The 27997-nt window shown below is 41.7% G+C and overlaps 1 protein-coding gene and 1 pseudogene across 2 annotated transcripts in view; one reads left to right on the top strand and one right to left on the bottom strand.

The window, feature by feature from the left end:
* Positions 1–27997, bottom strand: part of EVC (EvC ciliary complex subunit 1) — a 180012-nt gene that overhangs the window by 38317 nt on the left and 113698 nt on the right. For both annotated transcript variants that reach the window (XM_073610289.1, XM_073610281.1), the window contains 2 exons: positions 20473–20582; positions 3473–3683 (listed from right to left, as the gene is read on the bottom strand). In XM_073610289.1, the coding sequence (XP_073466390.1) occupies positions 3473–3683; positions 20473–20582 (321 nt within the window). The remainder of the gene's footprint in view (positions 1–3472; positions 3684–20472; positions 20583–27997) is intronic.
* LOC141117430 (epidermal growth factor receptor kinase substrate 8-like protein 3) lies at positions 181–1300 on the top strand (annotated as a pseudogene).

The following is a 27997-nucleotide window of genomic DNA, read 5'->3' as shown; positions in this document are numbered from 1 at the left end:
AGATTCACCTATTTCACAGAGAAAGTTTGAACCAGGGCCTGTACATTTCCAGCCACCATCTCGAACTCAGTCACCAGACTTCAACCAAGGAGACGAGATAACACGTGATATTGAAGTGTTAAATCATGTTCTCGGGGATATTGAAATATTTGTTGGATTACTGGATTGAAATAAAAAGAACAGGGAAAGTCTGCTATTCCAGAATCAGATTTTTTTGACTGTCTTCAGAAGATAAAATATGCTTTTAATTTATTGGGAAAAGTACAAGATGATATGTTCCAACCAGCTCCAACAGACTTGATCCATATGCTGTTTAATATACTGCCCAAGACTCTGTCCAACTGCCCCAGGAAGGACATGTCTAGTTCTGTAGTGTCTCCTTTTCCAATGCAAAAGGCTTTGCTGTTGTTGAGCTCATGTGTGACGGATAAAGAAAGAAAACTATGGGAAAGCTTAGGAGATGCTTGGTTAAGAACAAGAGCTGATTGGCCTAATGCTAAGATGATCCCACCATATATACCAGTATTCTATGATGGATGGATTCTTCCAAATTTAAACTCAGTAAATGGACAGCCAAAGGTCCAAGAAAACCTGCAGACTCCGTCCACCAATCACAATCTTCAAAAAATACCTGTAAGAGTTCTTCATGACTTTGAAGCCATAAATGAACGTGAACTGTCAGTAAGAAAAGAAGACAGTGTAAAGGTTTAGATCAGAGCAGACAGTGGTGGCTGGTTGAGAATTCCCAGGGGCACAGGGGTTTTATCCCAAGCAACATACTAGAGAGCACAGATAATGGACAGTTTCCGGAACAATCTGTGACATCGTTAAAACCAAGTTCAGCCCCAGAAGAAGTGTCAGCATGGTTAAAAAATAGGGGATTCTCAAGGATCACTGCCAAGTCATTATGAATTCTGAATGGTAGTCAGTTGCTGGAACTGTCCCATGAGGACCTAAAGAGAGTTTGTCCTGAAGAAGGTGGCCGTGTATTTTCTCAGCTCAATGAAGTTCGATCATCTCTAGGAATATAAGTACTACATCCAGGAATTTAGGACCTGATATTTCTATTGGAAGATACTTTTAAGACCTAAAACAATATATTCATCCTCCTAATTAATACTTAAATTGTTGTGATGTGCTGTTGTTTATCAATATTTCTAACTCTGTTTACTGAACTCAAACAGTTGCACATAAGTATAGAAATACGTGAATAGAAACCACAAAGATCAGTATGTGGACTCACCTGCATACAAAAATGCAGCATAAAGAAATAAAAAAAAAAAGAATTGCTACATTACACCAGTGTACCGATGGTTTTCTCCATGGATCCTGCTTTTTGCATTGTATTGCTACTGCTGCTCCTTCTAATTCTATGACTTTGGGTAACTGATGCCTTATCCCATCGCCCATTACAAGAAATGGAGTAGTTTTACCAACAGCTCCCTCTAGAGCAGCCTTTCTCAAGCTTTTCACCTCAGAGGAACCCCTTAAATCAATGTCAGGCCTCAGGGAACCCTTGCTAAAAACAACTATTATATCTACAGGCCATGACACATTAGCGTGATTTAGTAGGTTGTCGATATAACCATAAAAACTACTCTTCGTATAATCATGAAATTGAAATGAAAGAAAATAAGTGATCAAAAATAAATATAAAACACTAGTGAAAATTGCCACTTAAGCCTGGTAGACATAACGTTTTTTTTTCTTTCGCTCAACCCAGTGAGCTAAACAAAAAAAACCCCAAAAAATGGAGAGATCGCCATACTAACACAAGCAATGCTAGTACATCGATTTCCCCCACTGCGCCTTTGTGTTCTGACAGGAGGACTCCCTCCAACCAGAACACACTGATCAGCTCTCACAGCCATTGGCCACAAGCAGCACTGATCAGATTCTAGCATGTCTTTTTGACAAAAGCCGGTCGTTAGATCTGTCGGAAAGACAGCTGTATACACTGACCAAATTTTGGCTGGTTCCTGTTGAGCCGACCGATATTTGGCCCAGCCTTAACGAGGGTGGTCTTTGGAGAAATATCTCCTTACATTGGTGATCAGTAGAAAAGTTCTCACATGTTGATGGTCAGTGGCTAGTCAAGGAACCCCTAGCAACGTCTGGAGGAATCTTATGGTTTCACAGAACCCTGGTTGAGAAGGGATGCTCCTGGGGTTAAGCTACAACGTAATGGTTAAATCAAAAATTACTTTAAGATTTTCCTTTCTCCTTTCCTTTCTTTTCCCTCCCATTATGCTCTGTTCAGCTGCTATTGACTCCCTGTGTGACAACAGTTACATAACGTTAGTTACATATGCCTCCTTACTTGTACATACAGGATACTTCCTTGGTGCTGAATGGAGCAACAGGGGAGCGAAGGAAAAGTATGTACATGCTGTTGGAGAGGTCTGGGGAATTACAGAAAACCTATTGCTTTGGCCTAAATGGTCTAAACACAGGTTTGGGTTTAAATGGTTAGTTCCTGCTTTCCAAAAACGGCCTATACAAGTAAGGGGCACCCGAAGATAAAAACAAACTGTGCAACCTTTACCAAAGGTAAACCATGGCCTTCCTAAAGGTGTAGGTCATTTTATACCTCACAAAGCCTGGCCAAAAAGCTGCCAGAAATGGGCTCATCCATCTTGCCTTGTTGCCAGGACAGTGCTAAGACACTCCCAGCCAATTCAAACTGCCTTGCATGTGCTTCCTCTCCTCTCCCCTGTTGCAGTATCTCTAAACTCAGCGATGCTCCTACGCAGGATATAAGGTACAACATGTGTAGAGGTTTGAGAGCTTGCACCTGTGAAGGTAGGGGTTAGCAGTGATGGCTGGAAGCATCTTAGCAATGTCCTAACAACAAGGCAGGTGCCCTCTCTGGGAGTCTTAATTCATATTCCTATCGCACACGTTCCTGGTATAAGCTCTCAAGATTTGGGTGCTGCAGCAACAACCAGCTGGATACTGGTTCAAGTCACAAAGTAGATATTTGCCAGCACACCAAGGATTGGCACAAAGTGGCATCCAAACGCGTAGTTTATTGCATGATCACAACACAAGAAAGGTGTAACGTTTCGGAGTCACGTAGGACCCCTTCGTCAGGCGCGTCTCTGGGAGTCTGGTACGCAAATGGCCTACACCTAATGCAAGACATTATCCAACTTTAGTCAAGGCTGCACAGTATTTATCTGCAGGTGCCCCTTACCTGCATAGGCAGTTTTTTTAGCTAAAGGTGAACTAATTCTTAAAGGCAAACACTTGAATAGTAACTCAAACTATAGAATGAATTCTGTTTAAGACTGGTTAGCTCACTCTGCAGCCTTAGCAGTCAGAGTTTTATGATAGTTAAATTAGGGCATTATTAGGGACAAATCCAAAAAGGTTAAATTGAGTGAGGTGCACCTTTCCTCATCTAGCACTGTCTCAAGTGGCACAACTGATTACAGTGCTGCAATTAAGGGATGCAGCAAGGTCTGCTTACCATCTCATTCTGGGTTTGCCATTGCTCCTCGTTCTGTAAGTGCCACTTGCCCTTTTCTAAGGCATGTTGCTCCTTCAGCTCTTGAACAATGACAATCTTTCTGGACATCCTCATCTGTGTGAGAGTTGCCATAGTAATAGTTCGAAGGGAAAGCGTACGCAAGACAGATCTTAGCAAAAACTTGTGTCTTTGTATTGCGAGTCTGTGGGACCTGGAAAAAGGTACGATGGAGTTATAATACATTTTAATGCAGATTCAGGTATCATAGAAAATATAAAAATAAAGTTCAAACTTAATGGCTACATAGATATATTTCTATTTTCTGGAAGGTTTAAAATGAAAGTCTTTTAATTTCTTTAGATACACATATAATTGTACACATACAATTGTACTAATTTATCTTATCAGGTCACGATAAATGGTTTAAAATGTTGATTCTGCATATGCTGACTTATTCATAAAAGTGAGCAATTTCTTTTTACTTAATTTATTTAAATTGTGTTTCTGCAAAAAGGTGTTTTTTTTTTTGGTTTACATATAATTAACAAACTGGCTCAACTGTGCCTGGACACATGTAGAAAAGAAGAACTAGAAAATGGTCAGGGGAACACAGGACCTGATATCATAGGGAATAACAGGTGCAGGTGAATATAACACACTCAACCAACATTTAATGCTTGCCTTCTCCCTCCCCAATGTATAAAACATTGGTCAGTTAAAGAAAACCAGCAGGACCAAAAATATTCAAGGCTCGGCTCACATATATGCAAATTGGATACATTTTGAACCACATCGGATTCGCATAACATGTGAATCAAGCTGGCTTTCAATAGAACCGGTTTACATATATGTGGGCCGGTTGCAGTGTAAATTTAAAGGGGTCCTGTGCATTTTTCAGTTCAGGTGTGATTTCAGTGTCCAATTCGCACCTAAATCACACCAAAACCACTGAATGGAAACCCCCCCGGACTCTGTACCAAAACCGGACCCACATATATGTGAACCCAGCCGAAGGTATTTACATCAAAAGCTTACAAGGCAGAGAACTCTATCCACAAATTCCATATTTAATGGTATTTACTGGGGCAGCCTCTGCTGGCGAAAATAAGCTTGGGGAGAGCTCCGTTGATTGGGTATGGGATACTTTTGATAGTGTTGAAGGGTTAGAACTTTTGGAGTTGAATAGTATAGTCTTCTTAGATTGGAAAACTAATAAAGAAACACAATGCGTTCATGTGTTAAGGGTACACAGTCATTAGGAATACCTAAGAGACAGACTTCAGATGTTCAAGGGCAGTAAACCCATGGTGAGTTTGCATCTGTGACGGACAGAAGACCTGGGCCAAGTTCACCAATTTGTGCCAAATGACTGGTAACACCAAGCTGACGCTAATACGCGGCAATGACACTCTCAGCCTCACAAAGATTTTCCAGCTTGCGGGACCACAATCTACGTGCCAGCAGTCTGAGAGCAATCATCACTGAGTTTAGATTTACCACACTGCCATCAGATAGGCAGATAACATTTATGATAACATTTATGACTTTAAATAAATATCTGTAACACACGTTGTCACCACAAACAGGTATAGCCAGAGATTTACACTATAGTAGCACTCTTCAAGATTCAGGGATTCAGTTCTGCACAAGTGCATTAGAGGCAATATATTACTTTTCAAAAGACTGATTAATAATAGAAAAAGTCAAATGGTGCAAATAAAATACTTACATAAAAAGAGTTTTACAAAGGAAACAAAGAGACAATATTGCAACAAAAAACAACAAAGGTTTAAGAATGAAAAATACTTAAAGTCCTGTGTTAGAAAAGTTTAAAATGTTTATTGTGTGACTATTATAGAAAAACTATTAGAAAAACAATAACCCTGAGACTTTTCTTAAGATGACTTCTGAACACATTGTTGTATTAACTTGCTGTATCGTTTGCTTTAACTAACTCCATAGTAAGTTGTAGGATGATTAGGCTTAACCATATATGGTAGAACAAGAATGTACAGGAAACACTAATTAGCAAAATAAATTACCATTTTGTACCAGGCACGCTATCTGTGTTTCCTCAGCCAATAGAAGCGTTATAGCTATATTATTGTAGGTATTAGGAGGGGGGATGTACATCTCTTTGTATGATTCTTACTGCATCTTTTGGCTTGTATGCATCATCCATTTGTGTGACATATCTGAAATAAATTGTCTGCTTTTCAATACATCTGGAGTTCGACTGATCACAAGAGGAGAGTGATCCTAACATTTTTGGTCCTCCGAGGCAGAACCAATAAGTGCATTTTGGGTCAGATGGTCCCAACAAAAACTTTGGTGAGTATTAGACCTCAAAGCTCACTGAGAATTAAAAGTCCCCCCACTCAACGTTAGTGGTGAAATAGGGGCGGGGGCCCGAGACCCAGATCCACTGTCTGGTTTCGAACTTCGTGATCCAGTCCTCCTTGTGTTTGAGAGGTAAAATAATTATTCTTAATTCTCTTAAAAGTCTTTTCTTCTCTTTCTGTTTGATTCTGGTTTAATATGTTGTAATTGCCGACACTGGTATTGATTGTATAATATCTTAATAATCCAGTGTGTGAAGACAGAGACACTTGGGAGCGTTGTCTAAGGTAAAAAATAGCGTTACCCGCTGTCCAGGACAGATAAAAAAAAAATTTGAGGTATACCGAACGTCAGAGGGTGAATGCCTGACGTCATCGTCGGAGGTTGATTGCCCGATGATGTAAGCGCTTAAGTGATCTAGAAAGATCACAAGACTAACTTTCTTCTGTGTGTTTAGTTTTTCCTTTCTCATGTTTAACCTTTCTGTTGATGCTATAACCTTACTGAAAAAAAAAAAAAAAAAAAAACAACAGTACTGCAGAGACAAGTTAATTATTTTTTTGATTCTCCCTATGGGGAGTGATAATATTTGTACTCTTCTTGTATTCCTATTGTTACCGTTGGCCGAGGGTCACTATACCAGTGTTTTATAGGTAAATGAGAGACCCGTTTGGCGCTGACAATGGGGAATAGTCTCTGTAAAAGAATGTTTTGTGCCTGCTTATGAGGCTGCTGTGTTCCTAATGTGCCAAGTGGGAGACTGGAACTCCTCTTTAAGGACAAAGGGCTTTATAGGGAAGTTTGGATCCAATAGTAAACTAACTGTAAAACTGTCAGGATTTGATGGATAAATTTAAATTGTTAGGGCCCAAAGATCAAAAAAGGTATGGGTTGATAATAGGAGTTTAAATAAACAGCAAAAAAAATCTTTCTTCACATCTCATGTTCTGTGTGCCTGTAAAACTCGTGTTGTAGCCTGCTTGCCTATCAGTGACAGATTGGGAGCTGGCAGAGAAGCAGGAAACTTTGCAAAAGCTTAAAGAGATACTTGGTTTAATTGTCTTATGGCTTCGCTCTGTAAGGCAGCCAACACCTTGCTAGCTGATGTATTAAGCAGATAAATATGTAAAATACCAGGTGACATTGCACTATATGGCCCATGGGGATTGGACCAGAGCCGGCGTCTTGGATTATTGCACCACTGGACAACATAGTCTGGGAGACTGTGCTACATCTGGGCCGCCTGCTCGGGGACAACCCTCGGTCGGACTCATAGGAACCAAACTGTTGGAGCTGCAACTTCAGGTAAAGGTGATCCAATAGCCATATCACTGATGGGTCTAGCAAAAGAATTAGACCAGACGCAAATGTTATCTAAATGTTTAACAAATATTTGAGAAGCAGAAAAATAGCTAAGTATGGCTGAGTAAAAAAAAAAAATAAGTGCGAGAAATCATCACAGGGAGATTAAAGCCTGCAGTTTCTCAACCCCTCCCCTCATGTGAATCTCCTGTATTACAGGAGGGAGTGAAGTGCTCCTCAGTTTCAAATTCCTGTGTGAGAGATTGTGTCTGTAAAAAAAGTTAACTCTTGACCAGCTATGACAATACAGAAGGGTTATTTGTCAGAGAGCTCCCCTGGGCAGACGGGCTGCTGGTGTGCGTTGGGGCGTGTGTGTTCCTGTGCGCGCCACGGGTGCTGGCACGTGCGTGTGTGCGGGGGCGCGTGCCGGCGTGCACGCGCGCCCGGCGTTTGGCGCCAATCTGCCTATTTAGGCTGTCTGCACAGGGGGCTCGGTGCTGTCCGATCTTCAGCTCCCTGTATCTCTGCACCTGCTTCCTGCTTTGAACCTGATCTCCTGACCACCGGCTTGCCTTTGATTATCCTTGCTTTCTGCCTGCCACTGATCCCGGACTGTCCTGACTACGAATCTGCCTGCTCCTCTGTACCGCGTTGCCCGCCTGTTGCCAACCCTGCTTGTGACCCGACCTGCCTGCTCCACTCCTGCACCTGCTGCCTGTGCTTCAGTTGACTGGTGATCTCCAGAACCACCTTTACCGGGATCCTCCTGCGGCTAACCCGCCAGGCTCTCATACCACTTTGTGCTCCCGTGTCTCCTGTCCATACTACCAGGGGCCGGGAACCAGATACATAAGGGAGGCCTCTCCCTGCTACATCGGGCTCATCGGTCTGGTACGTGGAAGTCTGACAGTATCGGACAGCCATGTCCGAGCCCGAGCAGGGAACCTCCCCCATGGAGGAACTGTGTAGACACCTGGCGGGTCTCTCACAAGCCATGAAGAGCCTCCAGGAAGGCTATACGAGGTTGGAAGAACGAGTCCAAGTCCTGTCTTCTCCAACCCATCCTCAAGCCGCTTCATCTGCCGGAGTGTCATCTGCACCCTCAGTAGTAATGCTACCTCCTGAGCCTAGGGTACCCATACCCGAAAGATTTTCTGGGGACCGTAGTAAATACCGGGCCTTTCGCAATGCCTGCGAACTATACTTCGCTCTGCAACCCCTCACTTTTTCTTTGGAGGCAACCAAGGTGGGCTTTGTAATTTCCCTCTTATCCGGTGAACCACAGACCTGGGCTCATCGCCTCCTGGAGCAAAAATCTGGAGCCCTGGATAACCTTGATGCTTTTTTTATCACCATGTCACAGTTGTATGAGGCCCCCTAAGTGACAGCGACTGTGGAAGCTGCCTTGCACACCCTTCAACAGGGGCGTAGAGCCGCAGAGGACTATGTGGTGGTATTCCGACACTGGTTGGAATGACGCGGCTTTGCGTTATCAATTCCGCATGGGATTGTCTGATCCCTTGAAGGATGAGTTGGCACGGGTCGAAATACCCCAAACCCTGGATGACCTCATCAATCTGTCTATTCAGATCGACCGACGCCTCAGAGAGCGTCGCTCCGAGAGATCTACCAGCCAATTTTGCCCTACCTGGATGCTCCCCAAGGTTCTGAGTTCTCCCAGCCAGTCTTTTCCGGCACCGGCCACACCGGTTCTTGATACCTCCGAACCAATGCAGCTCAGTCTGCTCCGTCCCTCTCTCAATACAGAAGAACAACCTCTGCATGTACTGCGGGGAGTCTGGACACTACGTGAGGTCTTGCCCTAACAAGACATGTAAGTCTCTGCCAATCTCTTCAATTTGTGCATCTGCTCTCCCTAACCCTGCTAATCACCTTGCTCTCTCTATCATCTTACAGCTTACAGGAAGGAATATTCCAGTTACGGTCATAATTGGCTCAGGAGCCTGCAGCTGTTTCATTGCTGCAAACCATCACATCCCTCTCCAGTCTAAAAATCGGGGACTTGCTGTACATCTCGATGATGGCTCCTCCCTTCGTTCCGGTCCCGTCACGCAGGAAACCATCCCTTTGTTGGCCACCATGGGCTCCAACCACCAAGAACTCCTGCGCTTGGATGCCATCTCTTCTCCTCTTTTTCCCATCATACTGAGGATGCCATGGTTGCAGGCCCATAACCCCAGCATCGACTGGTCTAGCGGAGAAGTCAAGTTCCTTTCCAAATATTGCCAGAAACACTGCCTACATATGAGTCCTGTTGAATCTACCCAACTACTTTGCCTGGATACCGATTCCGAATTACAACAGGTGATCCCTGCTGACGTTTTTAGTAAAAAGGGAGCAGAGACTCTACCTCCTCACAGGCCTTACGATTGCCCAATCGAGCTGTTACCTGGAGCGGAAGTTCCCTTTGGGAGGATTTTCCCATTAACAGAGCAGGAGTTGGATACTCTAAAAATATACATCGACGAGAACCTGAAGAAAGGGTTTATCCGCCCATCCACCTCTCCGGCTGGGGCTGGTATATTCTTCGTGGAGAAAAAGGATCATTCCTTATGCCCTTGTATTGATTATCGGGAACTAAACAAGATAACTATCAAAAACCGTTATCCTCTACCTTTAGTGCCTGAACTCTTCCAAAGACTGGGATCCGCAGTCATTTTTACCAAATTAGATCTCCGTGGTGCCTACAATTTAATTCGTATTGGGGAAGGAGACGAGTGGAAAACAGCTTTGCGCACCAGATTCGGACATTTCGAATACCTTGTTATGCCCTTCGGCCTGTGCAACGCACCGCAATGTTTCAACATTTTGTCAATGACATTTTCCGTGATTTCCTGGACTTATATGTTATTGTTTATCTAGACGATATCCTGATCTTCTCCTCCTCAGTCTCCGATCATCGCAGGCACGTCAGAAATGTTTTAGCTTGGCTCAGGCAGCATGGACTTTACGCTAAACCGGAAAAATGCCAATTTGAACTTCAAAGCATCCAGTTTCTAGGCTTAATCATCTCTATTGAAGGTATTAAAATGGACCCCCAAAAGGTATCAGCCATTCTGGAATGGCCCGCTCCCTCCGATAAGAAAGGGGTTCAAAGGTTCATTGGTTTCTCCAACTTTTATAGAAAGTTCATTAGGGGCTTCTCTGCAATAATTGCCCCCATCACCGAATTAACTAAACAAGGGAATCGGTTCCATTGGTCTCCTAAGGCACAATCCGCCTGTGAAAAACTCAAGGAGCTATTCACCTCTGCTTCTATCTTAAAACACCCAGATCCTGCTTTACCATTCGTCCTCGAAGTGGACGCTTCAGAGGTTGCAGTCGGAGCTGTTCTGTCCCAACGGCAAGGCCCCAAGGCCCTTCTCTACCCGGTGGCCTTTTTCTCTCGCAAACTCTCTTCAGCGGAGAGAAATTATGATGTTGGTGATCGGGAGCTTCTGGCCATCAAGTCCGCTTTGGAGGAGTGGCGTTACTTACTAGAGGGTGCAGCACATCCCATTCTGGTCTATACGGATCACAAGAATCTGGAGTACCTCCGAACGGCCAAGAGACTGAAACCACGGAAAGCAAGATGGGCTCTATTTTTCTCTAGATTTCAGTTCCACATAACATACAGACCTGGTTCCAAAAATATCAAGCCGGACGCTCTTTCCCGTATGTTCCCTGATTCTGGCAAACCTGTGCATCCGGACACTATTCTTCCATCCGGAAATTTTCTTTTACTCCAAGGGGATCTGCTATCCCAAATAAAACAAGCCTCCTCGAATTGGCCCCCGACTTCCGGTGAGGGCCCAGGACGGCCTATTTTGGCACAAGGGTAAAATCGTGGTCCCTGAAGATCTGAGGGTGGCAGTGCTAGAGCTCTGCCATGATCATAAGATGGCTGGACACTTCGGTATGCTAAAGACGACTGAATTGGTTCAGCGCACATTCTGGTGGCCTCTGTTGGCGAATGACTGCAAGAACTATGTAGAATCCTGTACTATCTGTGCACGGAGCAAGAATAGCCGGACAAGAGCCTGGGGGCTGCTAAAACCGTTACCCGTCCCGGAAAGACCGTGGAAGATGATATCGATGGATTTCATCGTAGAGCTTCCCCAGGCAGAAGGCTTTTCTACCATCTTCGTCGTCGTAGACAGGCTAACCAAAATGGCTCATTTTTTGCCTATGAAGGGCACGCCCTTGGCTATGGAGACAGCAAGGGTCTTCATCAAGGAGATTGTTAGGCTGCACGGAGTCCCATCAAATCTCATATCTGATCGCGGTGTTCAGTTCACCTCCCGGTTCTGGAAGGCTCTCTGTGGTTCTCTGGAAATTGAGCTGGTACTCTCCTCTGATTACCATCCCCAGACTAATGGGCAGACGGAGAGAACTAATCAGACTTTGGAGCAGTACCTCCGTTGTTTTTCGTCTTTCTCACAGGATGACTGGGTTTCTCTTCTGACAATTGCTGAGTTCTCGTACAATAACTCTTTACATTCGGCCATTAAGCAAACGCCCTTCTTTGCCAATTACGGCTTCCACCCGTCCTTCCTGCCCAGGTCTTTACCCGAATGTGCTATCCCTGCGGTCCCTGAAACCATGGATTTCTTCCTTACCAACAACAAACTCTTGCAGAAAACCATGGCTAAGACCCAAGAGTATAATAAAAAAATGTTTGACAAGAAGAGGCGGGGAGAGCTCATCCTGGAACCTGGCAATCAGGTTTGGTTGTCCACAACCAATTTAAGAATGGCCTGCCCTTCAAGGAAATTGGGCCCTAAATTTATGGGTCCGTTCTCAGTCAAAAAGAAAATTAACAACGTAGCCTACGAACTCAACTTACCTGGTACCCTGAAGATTCACCCGGTCTTTCATATATCGTTGTTGAAACCTGTTATACCCAACACCTTTGCTGGCTGAAGTACTGACCCACCAGAGCCCATAATTATTGATAACGAAGAGGAGTTCGAAGTGAAGGCTATCTTGGATTGCAGGAAAAGACACAATAAGTTGCAATACCTAATCAAGTGGAGGGGGTACGGACCAGAAGACAACTCCTGGGAGCCAGAAAGCAATCTACATGCCGAAGTCATGAGGTCTGAGGACTTTCAGAAGTACCCACGCCACCAGATTGGCTCAGTTGGACATCTGGAGGCTGCCCTTGAGGGGGGGGGGGGGCGCTGTCAGAGAGCTCCCCTGGGCAGACGCGCTGCTGGTGTGCGTCGGGGTGCATCGGCGCGCGCACGCGTTCCCGTGCACGCCGCCACGGGTGCTGGCGTGCGGGCGCGTGCGTGTGTGCGGGGGCGCTCACGCGCCCGGCGTTTGGCACCAATTTGCCTATTTAGGCTGTCTGCACAGGGGGCTTGTGCTGTCCGATCTTCAGCTCCCTGTATCCCTGCACCTGCTTCCTGTTTTGAACCTGATCTCCTGACCACCGGCTTGCCTTTGATTATCCTTGCTTTCTGCCTGCCACTGATCCCGGACTGTCCTGACTACGATTCTGCCTGCTCCTCTGTACCGCGTTGCCCGCCTGTTGCCAACCCTGCTTGTGACCCGACCTGCCTGTTCCACTCCTGCTCTGCACCTGCTGCCTGTGCTTCAGTTGACTGGTGATCTCCGGAACCACCTTTATCGGGATCCTCCTGCGGCTAACCCGCCAGGCTCTCATACCACTCTGTGCTCCCGTGTCTCCTGTCCATACTACCAGGGGCCGGGAACCAGATACGTAAGGGAGGCCTCCCCCTGCTACATCGGGGTCATCGGTCTGGTACGTGGAAGTCTGACAGTTATATTGTAAAATATTGAAACTGAGCATAAAAAAAAAAGAAAAAAAAAAAAAAGGAAAGGTACACTGATAACACCAGGGTGCTTTATTATTTTAGCATGCCATGGTGTTAAAGGAAGCATATGGCAGAAATTGTTGATGGTTTTGAGGAGGTAGATGGGAGACATGAAGGTGGGTTACATTGTGGAGTGAACAGAATGTTGTGGAGTTGTCAAGTGGCTTGATGAATGTGAGAAAAGAAAAGGCTGAGAATGTTTTGATTATTTTAAATGTGTCCAGACCAGAGACAGTATGTGACTGAGTGCTAATTTTACTGCCATAAGGAAATAGGGATTTGAATGGGCTTTGCTAAGAGAAGCGTGCAGTAGTTTTGAAGCCCAGAGAGGAGAGAGAAGGGAATACAACAGACTTGATGCTTTTATAGCACAAAAATGATGGTCAAGAAGCTGTTTCTCAGAAACAAGAAAATGCAGATTGCCTGACAGACATAGCAGAAGAGAGAGGGAGATGATGATGGATGACTAGTAGGGCAGCATTAACCCTTTGAGCACACAGAGGTTAATTTGTGCATCTGTGAAAATATTAGGATTTTCGGTGGGAAATAAGGTCCAAATAATAGTCTTAAAGTAAATATTTTTTGGATATGTTACTTTTAGAACTCCCAGATTTTCAACTGTAAAGTGTTAATGATGCAATGCTGTTTATATTCGGGTACATTTATAAAGTTAAAAGGCTAAGTTCTGAATCAGAATATGCGTTTGGGTTAAATAAAAAAAAAATGTTTTGGGACCCTTTGGATTTCACTTGGGACCAGAGAATAAGGGGAACAATACAAAAGGGGATTCATGTTTTATTTAATTCTGCTAAAATATCGGGGTCTGAGAAAAATATTTATATATATATATATATATATATATATATATATATATATATATATATACATATTGAATATATATGTCAAATAATGTAAATGTCGCTAGGAAACATTTTATGTCTGCATACTTGGTGGACTTATGGACTTATATTTGAATAAATGAAAGAATATGGTTTTTAACAAATCAAAAGTAAGGAAGGCTTTCTTTGGTAGTTTGATCTGTGATCCTGCGCTCATTCATGTTAGATAAAGAGTATCTATTTTCCCCAGGGCCAATTCAAGTGCAGATATGACACCCCCCCCCCCTCCTTCTACACAACTGAAGAATGAGGCGAGTTCCTTTTTATGGGGTGGGTGTCAAGTGATTACATGAATAGGTACAAGATTGAACCTTTAGAGGTATTTTGAGTTTAGAACATTAAATTAAGGTATGAAATAATGTAGATTACACAGTCCTTAGAAACAAAGAAACAATATTGGAAAACAAAAGTTTGCACAAGTATAGATAACATCTACATGTCACCTGATTGAAAACAGGTATTGCCAAAATCCTATTTTAGGTATGCAGCAGTATTGACACATGGAGTAACACACAGGGGGGTGACTGAGATGTTAAATAAGGTATGTATGCCTATGGCTTCACTAACTATGAAAAAACTTTTTCCTCTCAATGGAATATATGTGCAAGATACAATGCTTAGGGAGGCATAAGACCACGGAAAGGAAAGTTCCCCACACCGCAATATCCATTCCAACACATTTGCATTGATTTTATTGAATTGTATAAATGTGAAAGGAAGAAATATTGTTTGCTAATCATAGACACCCTGACCAAATGGGTGGAGAATTCCCAACAGGAAATGCAGATGCACAGACAGTGATAATGGACCCTATTTTGTAAATAAAACTATACAACATTTGACAGAAGTGATGGGAATTCAAGTGAAATACCATTGTGCCTATCATTCCCAATCAGCTGGATTGGTGGAAAGACATAATGGCATTCTAAAAAAGCAAACTGAGGAAAGCTAAGGAAGAAACAGGTAAAAATTGGATTTACTGTCTACTAGTAGCTGTGACCAGTATGCATATCACACCCACAAAAGAAGGTTTAAGCCCATTTGAAATGATACATGGAAGGCCATATAAGATACCCTTACAACCAAATGAAACATCTGCTGAGGAGTCTGAGCTCACACTAGCAGAATACATGTCTAGGCTGTTAAGACAAAGACGTACTAATGATTTTTGTTCTGTCCTAGAAGGTCCAATTCGAGAAGATGAAAAGATGCATGTGGGAGATTGGGTCTTAACTAAAAGTAATAAGAAAAGTCAGTGGTACTCCCCAAGGTGGGATGGTCCTTTCAAAGTCCTCCTAACTACCCCTACTGCGATAAGGATTGCAGAGAGGTCTACCTGGATTCACCAGTCCCACTGTAAAAAGGTTTTACAGATAGATTAGGGCCAGTTGGCTACAAGAGGTTCAGAAAGTCCGGCTACAAAGGGAGGTCTCACAGAAGGTGGGACTTGTCTCAAATCGGTGAAGTTTCCCTCCCCTTCCAACTCCCCTACCCTATCCGCTGGAACTCTGTAGCTGGTTAGGATAAAAGGGACAGTAATTATCCTTGGGTTACTTGTGATTCTAGGAGAGGCATCCATAAGAAGGGTTATACGTTATGGAAGAGCAGAGGAACCTTTGGGTTGGGAAAGAACAGGAAAAGCATTGAATCTAACCTTTATAGAGGGAATAACTAGCACTATACTGGTAGACTTCTGTCAGATTGCAGATTGTGGGGATACAACTGGGGCTAGAGGACTTCTATGGGCAGATAAATACATTTGTTGGCTCTGGAATAGGGCAGGATGTCAAGCATGGAATCAGGGCCTGTGGACCAGTGTATTAAGATTAGGGGTATAATCTACCAGGGCCTAAAAAGAGTGGAATAAAGGAAAGACTCATAATTACAAAAGCGGCCAACTCCCCCTGCACACATAGTAAGAACTGTAAACAATTATTGATAACATTAAAGGAGTCGAGGAAGGAAGATCAGCGGTTGTACTCTATGGGAGCATGGGTGTCAGGAACTGACTCCTCAGGCCAATTTTTCCTCAAGGTATTACCACCTAATAAAACCTAACAGGAAAAGGTAGATTATGGGAGTGTAGACGTGGCGCTATTTCCCTTCAAATTAAAAATATATATATGTAAAATATTAGGGGAGGTATGCCTCAAATAAAATGAACTGTGATACATCCTCTGTCTGTTGGTTTCAAAATGTGTTTGAAAAAACAAATAAAAATATATATATGTGCCAAACATCTAAACAAATGCAACTACTTTATGTATTAAACCTCTGATGAAGTAAACCACTATTGTGTTGCACCCCCTGGGGGCAAGAATTAAAAATAACCTATACAAGTGATAGTGTTACACCCCCTGTTGATGAATATCAGAGTGTGTGTGTTGAAGGTGCTGAATTTCAGATAGGGTGTCCAACTGGTGTGCTACACCCTCTGGAGTCCGCAAACTAAAATCTATGATCTACAATATCTGGAACTGTAGAAATGCAGTGATCTAATCCCTAGTTGGCAAAGTGATAAATATGGATGTCTGCTGTATCAAAAATCTGGTATGTGAATAAAAATCCAATTATGCCAATAGATAAACTTAAAGCAGAAGTGAAAAAATAAAAATAAAATAATAACAAACAACAAAAATGTGAATGCACAATTCAATATACGTCTCTGTGTTACACCACAGTAAGACCACATTCAAAACCAAAACAAATGATGAAATTATTGCAAACGCTAAATTATTAGTAGATAAGTCCATACAATAAATAAAGTGACGTGCTTAAAAAAAAAAAAAAAAAAAAAAAAAAACAGTGTCCAGTGCTTCATCAAAATTTGGTGCTGATTATCCTTTCAAGTGACAGTGGTGCCAGGTGATATTATCCGTGTTGATAATGTGATTGCACTCACCAGATGACATTACCCCCCCCCCCCCAGGGGTGTTATGCCTTCACAGTGTGAGCTACTGGGTTCTGCTGGGAATCTGAGAAACGTTTTGCTGGCTTTTCCACCGAGATGTCACATAGGGGAATGAGTAATGCCCATAGTGTGATATTGTTTAAAAAGGCTTTATTTATTAAAAAGTTTAGGAGATATATTCACATGATAAAACACGAGTCGGCGCTGTGTAAACAACAATCGCCGCTCAGACCGGAAGTGACGCCATACTAAAATAGAAGTTCTGAGTAAAACTATAAGATTTACTAACCTAACAGTAGAAGATGCCATAGCTTTGGAGACAGGATACCAGGGAAAAATGAGTGGTTAGAATGGTTGCGGTACACAGTTAAAACTTAAAAAAAAAGGAAAACTGTTTAGTTTGTGCCAGAGCAAGACTACATTTAGCAACTATTCCTTTTCTTCTAGATCACAATACAGATCCAGGAGGTTTAAAATGTATATTGCGATTGTATAATAAGAGCTATAAACCTGAAACAAATTCTACCAGTCACACGTTGAGTTTGTTGTTTCCCCCAGTACAGAGACCTCAGATACCTCCAGCGGTTACTGCTTATCCAGGCAACTTTACTTGTTTTGCACTCCCAGGGAACCGTAGCGGGGTGGATCTTGGGTCACTACCCGATGACTACTGTGTGGAGAGGATTAACATGGGCAATAGTGACTGGGTTGAACATGAAATTCAGAGAGCTGATGTCTGGTGGATGTGTGGGGATAAGAAACTGTGAGCTAGGATACTGGCCAATGCCTGAGGGAATTACGCTATGGTCCAGCTGGCTAGGCCCCTGAGGATCCTGTTAGAACACCTGTGGACTAAGAGTCACCAACGGTATCGGAGGGACACCTCTCCCATAGGGTCATTTGACTCTCGGATCTACATAGATGAGCGCGGGGTGCTGGATGAGTTTAGGGCCAGGAATCAGGTGACAGCTGGGTTTGAGTCTCTTCTCTGGTGGATGACTATAGATAAAAATGTTGACTGGATTAACTATATATATACTATAACCAACAACGATTTGTAAACTATACTAGGGACGCTGTGAAGGGCCTAACAGAACAGTTGGCCACCACATCTCTAATGGCATGGCTGAACCCGAATGGCCTTAGATATGGTCCTAGTTGAAAGAGGAGGGGTGTGCAAAATGTTTGGTAGCATGTGTTGCACCTTTATCCCTAATAATACAGCTCCTGGAGGGACCACAACCAGAGCCTTGGAAGGACTGACTGCTCTATCGAATGAATTAGCGGAAAACTCAGGTATTAATGATCCATTCACAAACTGGCTTGAAGGATGGTTCGGTAAATGGACTGGACTTTTCACATCATGTTTGATCTCAATTGCTGTGGCTTTGGCCATTTTGGTCACTTGCGGATGCTGCTGCATTCCCTGTATTCGAGGACTTTAACAAAAACTGATTGAAACTGCAGTCTCAAGAACGATGTATCAAGCCCTTCCTACCTCTGAGGAGACCTATGTGGACATTGAAGCTCAACTTAATGACATACAGACCGAAAGTGTATAACACTGGGACTATCATAGAAATGTGTTGAGATAAAATAGTCACACAAGAGGAGGGAATGTTAGAAAAGTTTTAAATGTTTATTGTATTAGAAAAACAATAACCATGAGACTTTTCTTAAGATGACTTCTGAGCACATTGTTGTATTAACTTGCTGTATTGTTTACTTTAACTAACTCCATAGTAAGTTGTAGGAAGATTAGGCTTAACCAATATGGTAGAACAAGAATGTACAGGAAACACTAATTAGCGAAATAAAGTACCATTTTGTACCAGGCACGCTATCTGTGTTTCCTCAGCCAATAGAAGCGTTATAGCTATATTATTGTAGGTATTAAGAGGGGGGATGTACATCTCTTTGTATGATTCTTACTGCATCTTTTGGCTTGTATGCATCATCCATTTGTGTGACACATCTGAAATAAATTGTCTGCTTTTCAATACATCTGGAGTTCGACTGATCACAAGAGGAGAGTAATCCTAACACCTGGTTCAGTAAAGTACAATCAATGAGCAAGACAGATCATATATATTTTGGCTAATGTTCCCTGTTTTGATGTTAAAAGATAGCTGTAGACTGCAGATGCAGCCCCTCTTTTTTGTCCATAAGGAAGGTTTTGACAGAAATAGTCTGACCGATCAAGAGGTCTGAGGTGTGGCCGAAGGGATGTCACTGTGTTTATGACCATATAGCTCTGCCCCCCTATAGATACAGTTTTCTGTAGGTATTAAGATCTTTAAATACCTACAGGTTACAGTCTGGTATCTTGTATTTTATTGTGCAGCAAGAAATCACTTTTTAAATTAAACCAAACATGTTGGGAATCAGATGCACCTTCACCTAGAAGAGGCGATGGGCCTAATCCACTTCTGGTCCCCCCTAGGATAGGGGCGCTAGGGCTTAAAATGCTATAGAACTGATACAGGTAAATATGTCCTTATTCTCATTGTATCATTATCAGCTCAGGAGTTATTAAATATGCTGACATTTTTGATTCTACAGGAAAAATATACAGCAATGTGTATCCGCTGACTACTCCAGCTAAGCTATTTACTACAACATCTTTTTGGGGTGTCCAGTCCACATTATCATCACAAAATCATGGAGAGTAGAGCATCCCAAAAGCTGATAGTATGGGCGCAAGTCCGAAATACATTATATACTAGCAGGAGAGTCATCACATCTGTAGCATTGAGTGTGGGCATGATACCCAATACATAGGTATTGTCCATATTCCCATCGCACATGTTCTTGAACACAGGCTCTTCAGTAGCAAGTGCTGTAGCAACCGCCAGCTGGAAACTGGGCTTGTCATGAAACAACGCATATATATTTGCCAGCACGCTGTGGATCATCAGATATCAACTAAAATTTTTATTGCAGAAAGATTATATCACAAAAAGGACCAAGTGCAACATTTCAGAGGCGCACAGGTACTCTTCGTCAGGCACGTGATAAGGGGTCCTGCGTGGCACCCGAATTGCACTTGGTCTTTGTGATGTGATCTTTCTGCAATAAAAGTTTCGGATGATGTCTGATGATCCACAATATGCTGGCAAATATGTGCGTTGTTTCCCAATACCCAATACAGTGCAGCATGTCAAGAGTAGGGTGCTAACTCCTTAATGACCTAGAGCAAGCAATCAGAATCCATCATGTACCGGTCTGTCTTGAACAGAATGAATTCCAACTGGTTGCAATTAAGAATTAGTGCTTTATTAACTGAATATGTCCAACCGCAATTATATATGTACACGAGGCTGACATATTACCTCATTGTGTATGCAGGTTATGCTTTAAGCTTAGTAGTGCTGCACTAATTTATGTTATAACTTATTGGTGGGTAACCTTGGTACCAAATCCAAAAATGAACATGAATCTAAAAATTATAAGGCTGAACTTTAACAGCACCATGCAACATATAACACTATAGTTAAAACATGAATTTTATTAGTCATCGCAATTAAAAGGATACATTTCCAACTGGGAATGTGGTAATGACTTCATTTAATAAGACATTTAAGAATGTGTTAAAGAACACAGAACTGCATTCATTAGTGCCTTTAACAACTTCCTAAAGTTCAGGTTTAAGCTGGTTTAATATTGGGAAGCCATTGGACAAATGTTTCTTTAAGGATCACTTACTCCTCGTTGAGGCCAGTTAAGCGAGCTAACACATCTCCGGTGATCTGCTGTTGTGTCTCACATACATACTTATCAAGCATGGCTGACAGTGCTTGCTCTCGTGACCATAACTGAAACAAGAACAAAAGTAGAATTAAACTAAAAATATTTCAAATAGCATACAGTAAGTAAAATAAATGAAAGCCATTTTTGTGAGCCAGTTATGACAATGATGCAACTTATCAACTCACTTTTAGCTGTGTCACTATCTTCTATGGAAACAACAAGCTGATGATTTATGGCACCATGTCAGAATTAAAGACAATTAAGATCGCTTTTCTACACATATCTAAATGCATATGTATTACGTTCACAAATTCAAAATACTTTAAAGCTTATTTGAAGTATTTTAGTAAATTCACACTCATCAATACAGTGTAATAAAAATAGCAGGTTTTCAATGTTTTACGTACCCATCATATCAGTACAAGCATGCCCTACTGCCATTAATAAAGCCTGTCCTTGCAGCTAAGGACCAATGCTTTCTATAAAAACAATGGTTTTGCAGCTGCAGTCCACCTTGTTTCCTGGTAAATCAGACCAATAGACCTTAGATCACAAAGGAATGTGTCAATTGCAGAGCTAGTATGATAAGCAGCTTGAAAAAAGGGTACTTTTGGTAAATATTCAGTTCCAGTTTAGGTCCCAAGTCATTTATATATCTGTACGGATGTTGCAACTCAGTCACTAAGGCCTAATGTACAGTTTTTCAGATGTGTTTGAAGCAAAATTACAGCCAAAACGCATTTTTTATAGTATTGCAAAGGGTTATTCTGAGGAATTCCCCCCTCACTTCCTGTCCAACTAACAACGAGTCAGGAAGTGGTAGAAAATATTTCCAGTGGGAAACGAAACCATAACAAAAACACATATTCTTTAGTGTGGTAACAGGACCTCTGATAGATTGTTGATCATATCTGTGTTTTTCTCCTTGTTTCTTGCCCTGGTGTCACAGGGATAAAAAGTGAGGGGAAACATTGTCAGTGCTTATTATATCGTCCCATTCTGTAGCATACAGTTTGCTGCAAAGTGACAGGTGCACTTTAAAGACAAGGATATTTTCTTCAGTTTTCAGTTTCTACCTCTGTAAGGCATCAGGGACAGAGTCAAGATGACAAGATGGCGCACCATCTGTTCTAAAGTTCATTGAATGATTAAGGCCTTGTCACTGGGAATATTACCTCCATATGTAGTGGTATGACTGTGAAGCCACAGAGCACATTAGCTTGCTAGAGAAAGAACGCACTGAGAAAATGCTAACTATAAGTAATTAAACTGCCAGTAACTGGTCATGTGTATAGTTTGAAGGTTTCTTTTGCAGCAGATTATTTTTGCTCCCTGTAAAATCCTTTTTTTTTTTAAAAGTCCATAGAGGTACACAGGAAGTCCTTCACCTTCAGGTTATACTGTCAGCTACAGGAGGATTTGACATTGGCAAGAGAACAAAAACTGTATGCCCGCCAAGGATAGCCCCTGCCAATACCAGCATACCTCAGTTTTGGAAAAATGCAGTACCAAGGGAGTGATCATAAAACAAGAGAGGTGGGTTTTGTGTCCCTTAAAAGACTCCTAGAAAAGTCCATTCTGATCCATTGAGGGACCCAGAACATTGTTAAACCTTTGGGTGTCAAAAATCAGTCCAACTCAGGGGTGGACAAACATGACAAACAAATGTTACCAGGCCCAAGAAAAAAAACATTAAACCAGGGACTGTCTAGGGCTCAAAGAGCCAACTGAAGGACCTTATGGCCAAAGCTGGTATCAGATGAGGCTGAAACGTCCACCTTGTAGAACTTAGAGAACATGTGAACAAAGACAGAGAAATGTGGAAACCGATCCCTGAGACTATAAGCTTGGATAAAGGTCTGCATGAACAAAAAGGGAAAACCTTGACCATTTATAGCACTGATGCTGATCTAAGCCCAGCTGCAGGAAGGAGAGAATTCACCCCGCAGAGAAACTCCTGGAGTGGAAGCCCCGAGACTTACACCAAGTGAAGTAAGCCTTCCGATTTCAATGATAGACCTTGGGAGATATACCTTTCCTTTTAGCATTGTAGGAATCGCATCTGCCAGGAGTCTTACTAGATCAGTGTACCACATCTGCCTAGGCCAGTCTAGAGCATTGAGGATCACCAAATGCTCTCCATCTGGATTCTGCAAAGCACATGAGGAGGAAGTTTTCATAGAAAGAAAGTCTGTTAAGTTTGTTGTATCTGGAGGTCAGGAGGTCCACATCTAGCATCCCCCACCTGAGCTCTAGGTTCTAGAATGACCTCTGGCTGTAGGAATCACTCTCCCATGTCCAGGCACTGACAGCTGAGGAACTCGATGGATGGAGGGCCACGAAAGGCTTCCAGCAAACTGACACGTCTGAAATTTAATGATATGGTCATCTACTCCACTATCTATTCATTAGTGATGAATCAACCATAGTCCTCCTCCTGTTGGCAGCAGTATAACCTGAAGGTTAAATACTTTGTGTCCCTCATGGAAAAAGGAAGAAAAATCATTTAAACTTTTCTCGCACAGAAAATGCAGCTACTGTGATAGCCACTCATATTAACCTACAATAAAATGTGATAGGTTTCTTGAATGTGATCTTTAGATGGCAGTTGGGGAGACTATGGAATATTATTTCAGAAGCAATGCAATTCTTTATTAAAAGCTACACAACTGAGTTACTAGGACCACTTTGCCTGGTGCACAGGCAACATTTTACTGGCAGGTCCACCTTCCATCTTAATAAATAACTGTTTGATAATATCTGGAGACTCATGTCTCATAATTATACAGCTGACCTGTGGAATTCAAGAGTGTGAAAGCTTCAGGACATGCATGTCTGTCTGTGGCTACAGTGAATCTGTGGATGTTAAAACTAGCATGGTAATTTTAAGAGGATATCAGCCTGATTAACATCAAACAACTGGTGGAGGTACTGTGCATACACAATATATATATTAGTAAATCTTGTTACTTTAATTGTAAATGGAATATGCTTGGCAGACATGGTCTTGAAGTTGACATCTGATAATGTGCACATAATGTTTAGCAATGGCTGATTTCGATTTTTTAGCAAGTGCAATAAGACTGTCTTCCTCTCATTTTCTACAGCAATACCTGATATATATATATATATATATATATATATATATATATAGATATATATATATATATATATATATATATATATATATATATATATATTACCTTGCAAAAGTATTCACCCCCTTGGCATTTTTCGTGTTTTGTTGCCTCACAACCTGGAATTAACATGGATTGTTTGAGGATTTGCATCATTTAATTTACAGAACATGCAAACAACTTTGAAGATGTTTTTTTTTTTTATTGTGAAGCAAACAACAAATAGGACAAAATAACAGAAAAAGTAAATGTGCATAACTATTCACCCCCCTAAAGTCAAAACTTTATAGAGCCACCTTTAGCGGCTATCACAGCTCCAGGTCGCTTTGGAGCAGTCTCTATGAGCTTGCCACATCTTACCACTAGGATTTTTGTCCATTCCTCCTTGCAAAACTGCTCCAGCTCCTTCAAGTTGGATGGTTTGCGCTTGTGAACTGCAATCTTTAAGTCGGACTACAGATTTTCTATTGGATTGAGGTCTGGGTTTTGACTAGGCCATTCCAACACATTTACATGTTTCCCCTTAAACCACTCAAGTGTTGCTTTAGCAGTGTGTTTGGGGTCATTGTCTTGCTGGAAGGTGAACCTCCATCCTAGCCTCAAATCATACACAGGGTGGTACAGGTTTTGCTCAAGAATATCCCTGTATTTAGCACCATCCATCTTTCCCTCAACTCTGACCAGTTTCCCAGTCCCGACTGCTGAAAAACATCCCCACAACATGATGCTGCCACCACTATGTTTCACTGTGGGGATGGTGTTCTTTGGGTTATGTGATGTGTTGGGTTTGCGCCAGACATAGCGTTTTCTTTGATGGTCAAAAAGTTCAATTTTAGTCTCATCAGACCAGAGCACCTTCCTCCATACATGTTGGGAGTCTCCCACATACCTTTTCGCAAATTCAAAACGTGCCATTTTGTTTTTTGCTGAAAGTAATGACTTTTTTCTGGCCACTCTGCCATAAAGCCCAACTCTATGGAGCGTATGGCTTATTGTCGTCCTTAATGTCGGCCTGTACTTCTCAAAAACATTGTCCCTTGTTTGGAGAGTTCCTTGGTCTTCATGGCAGTGTTTGGTTAGTGGTGCCTCTTGCTTAGATGTTGCAGCCTCTGGGGCCTTTCAAAAAGGTGTGTATATGTAATAACAGATCATGTGACACTTCGACTGCACACAGGTGGACATCATTTCACTAATTATGTGACTTCTGAAGGTAATTGGTTATACTAGAGCTTTTTATGGGCTTCATAACAAAGGGGGTGAATACATACGCACATTCCAATTATCATTTTTTTATTTCTGGAAAATAGTTTTATGTATATATTTTTCTAATTTTACTTCACCAACTTAGACTATTGTGTTCTGATCCATCACATATAATTCAGATTAAAAAAAAACATTGAACTAAAGGCTGTAATGTAACAAAATAGGTAAAAAGCCAAGGGGGGTGAATACTTTTGCATGCACTGTATATATTTCATAGTTTTTTTAGTTTTTTTCCCAAACAAGGAACGGATGATTTCAATAAGTACACACATACTGTATGTTTGCTTCTAAATAAAGTGGGTGAGAAATCTTGAGGGGTATTTAGCTCATTTTATAATTGTTTTAGATACGAGTGGACAAAACACTTTTTTGTATGTAAAATTTGGGGTTTTGGTAAGATTTGGGCATCGGTAAGTTGTTGAAATATCCATAGGACTGGCCTAGAGAGAGGTGTAAGTCACATGCTTCATTCTTGGCGGTAGCAAATTGGCAGTGGAATAAAAGAAATTTAAGTAAGTTTTGCCGGTGGGAATACCATGACTGATGTTTTTGGCCCTGCAAAGGTTTACCTAAAAAAGTATATATCAGGGCAAAAAAAACACAAAACAAAGCAAAAAAAATATGTAGTACATCTCTCCGATACACGGATATAGTAGTGCTAGTTCTTTGACCCTGTTGTGCCAATAGCCATCAAGACAAAGTAAACTTCAAATGACTAGTCTCTTCTATGCAATCTACCCGGTTCCAACCTTCTGTGGAACAAATCCCCAGAATGCACAACTGGCAAACACAGACTTGCTCTGCAATCAGAAAAGAAATAAGAAATGGTACAAGAATGACTGTTTATAGTCATCTCAAATATTTTATGTTCTAAATATTTTTTACACGGTTTTAATGAAATACAATTTAATTTGGTATACTGTCTTATTTAATAATCTTCTTAGATTTTGGGGTATACACTAACAAATGGACAAAATTTGAAAAAAACTGCATGTTACACATAAGAATGTAAGAATTTTTTTTTTAAATGAAGTACAGTGCCTTGAAAAAGTATTCATACCCCGTACAATTTTCCACGTTTTGTCATGTTACAACCAAAAACGTAAATGTATTATATTGGAATTTTATGTGATCGACCAACACAAAGTGGCACATAATTGTGAAGTGGAAGGAAGTGGTTTTCAATTTTTTTTTTACAAATAAATATCTGAAAAGTGTGTTGTGCATTTGTATTCAGCCCCCTTTGTTCTGATACCCCTAACTAAAATCTAGTGGAACCGATTGCCTTCAGAAGTCACCTAATTAGTAAATAGAGTCCACCTGTGTGTAATGTAATCTCAGTATAAATACAGCTGTTCTGTGAAGCCCTCAGAGGTTTGTTAGAGAACCTTAGTGAACATGGCGCATCATGAAGGCCAAGGAACACACCAGACAGGTCAGGGATGAGGTTGTGGAGAAGTTTAAAGCAGGGTTAGGCTATTTTTTTTCCAAAAAAGCTTTATTTAGCAAAAATGTTATTGCAGTATAACAAAGTTATGTATGATATAATCACAGATAGCAATCATTTTATATCTCGTTACAGAGTTGTGGAGATCATATCTTGAATCTAGTTATACAATTTCTATTGATAATTCTTTAGACCATGTTTGTGAGCATCTCGACTCACTTTAAGCTTATAACACTGTATAGTAGACAGTAACAAAAATAAAGAAAAGTAAAGAAGGGGAAAAGATGTGAAAGAAAGGGATGAAGATAGTGTGTGGGAAATGAGTAGTCTCGCTCTATGCTGCTCGGGATGACTTAGGCTATGTCATCTCAGTCTAGTGTTTTAGATAATATGATCTACAAGAAAAACAATCATTCAATCATTCTGCGTTGCGGTAAAGTCTTTTGGGTATTTGAATATGAACCAAGCTCTCCATAAATTATGAAATTTGTCTGTCCTTTCAGTAGACATGGCTACCGTTTCTTCCATTCTGTATATTGAATCTACCTCTAGGAGCCATTCTTCTAGCGTGGGTGAGTGTGTTGTTTTCCAGTGTCTAGGTATTATGGTTTTTGCTGCGTTCAACATATGTCGTACTACTGACTTTTTGTATCTACTTAGCGAGTAGTTTGAGATGTGTAACAGGCAGCATTCAGGTGAGAGAACTATGCCAGTTTCAGTTATTGCTTGTATCCTTGCACAAACGGAGTCCCAGAATGCACGTATTAACGGACAGTGCCACCATATGTGCAGCATGTCTCCCTTTGCAGAGCCACATCTCCAACAGTTCTCGGATATCTCCGGGAACCATGAGTGCAACCTGGCCGGTGTGAAGTACCAATTTGTCAGGATTTTGTATGACGTTTCTTGGTTACTGGTGCTAATTGAACATTTGTGAGCCAGAATACAAGCATTGTTCCATTGTGTGTCAGTGAAAGATTTTTGCAGCGCAGTCTCCCATTCTAGTTTATGTTTACTCTGATGGTTGTCCTGACTAGGCCGTAACCAGCTATAGATTAAAGAGGTGGCTTTGTGTACTTGTTCTCCTGCTAAGCAAACTTGTTCAAAACCTGTTTGTTCTCTCAAAAATTTTTCCTTGTTCGCGGGGCAGAAAATATAGTCATGTAGCTGTCTATATTGCCAGTGGGTAAAGTGTTCGGCCTGTAGTTCCGTCTGTAGTTTGGGAAAAGTTTTTAGTCTGCCATTCTCAAGGCAGTGTGCTACTGTCATTGGTGTTTTGTCATCCTTATGAGGAAAAGACTTTGTCGTGTGTCCTAGGGCAAACTCTCTATTCTTAATCAGTGGGGTTAGAGGGCCTGGGGAGGACGCAAGGTTGTAAAGCTGTGAGACTATCTGAAAGATCTTTAAAGTTGGACCTATCGTGGGGTGTTCTTCCACTTCAGTTGTACGCGCTTCTTTGTTCACCCATGGCAGAAACCTTAGTGGTGTTTCTGTGTTAAGGCTTTCTAGATTGACCCACGCCTTGGAACGAGCGTGACAATTCCAGTCCAAGATGCGGGTCAAATGCGTCGCATAGTAGTAGAGCTTAAAGTGTGGTAAATTAATACCTCCCTCAGCTTTCGTCCTCATCAAC

This window comes from Aquarana catesbeiana, linkage group LG01 (genome assembly GCF_042186555.1).
Source record: "Aquarana catesbeiana isolate 2022-GZ linkage group LG01, ASM4218655v1, whole genome shotgun sequence".
NCBI classification, from domain to species: Eukaryota; Metazoa; Chordata; class Amphibia; order Anura; family Ranidae; genus Aquarana; species Aquarana catesbeiana.
The sequence above is the reverse complement of the archived record's forward strand: the minus strand, read 5'-3'. Positions and strand labels throughout refer to the sequence as shown.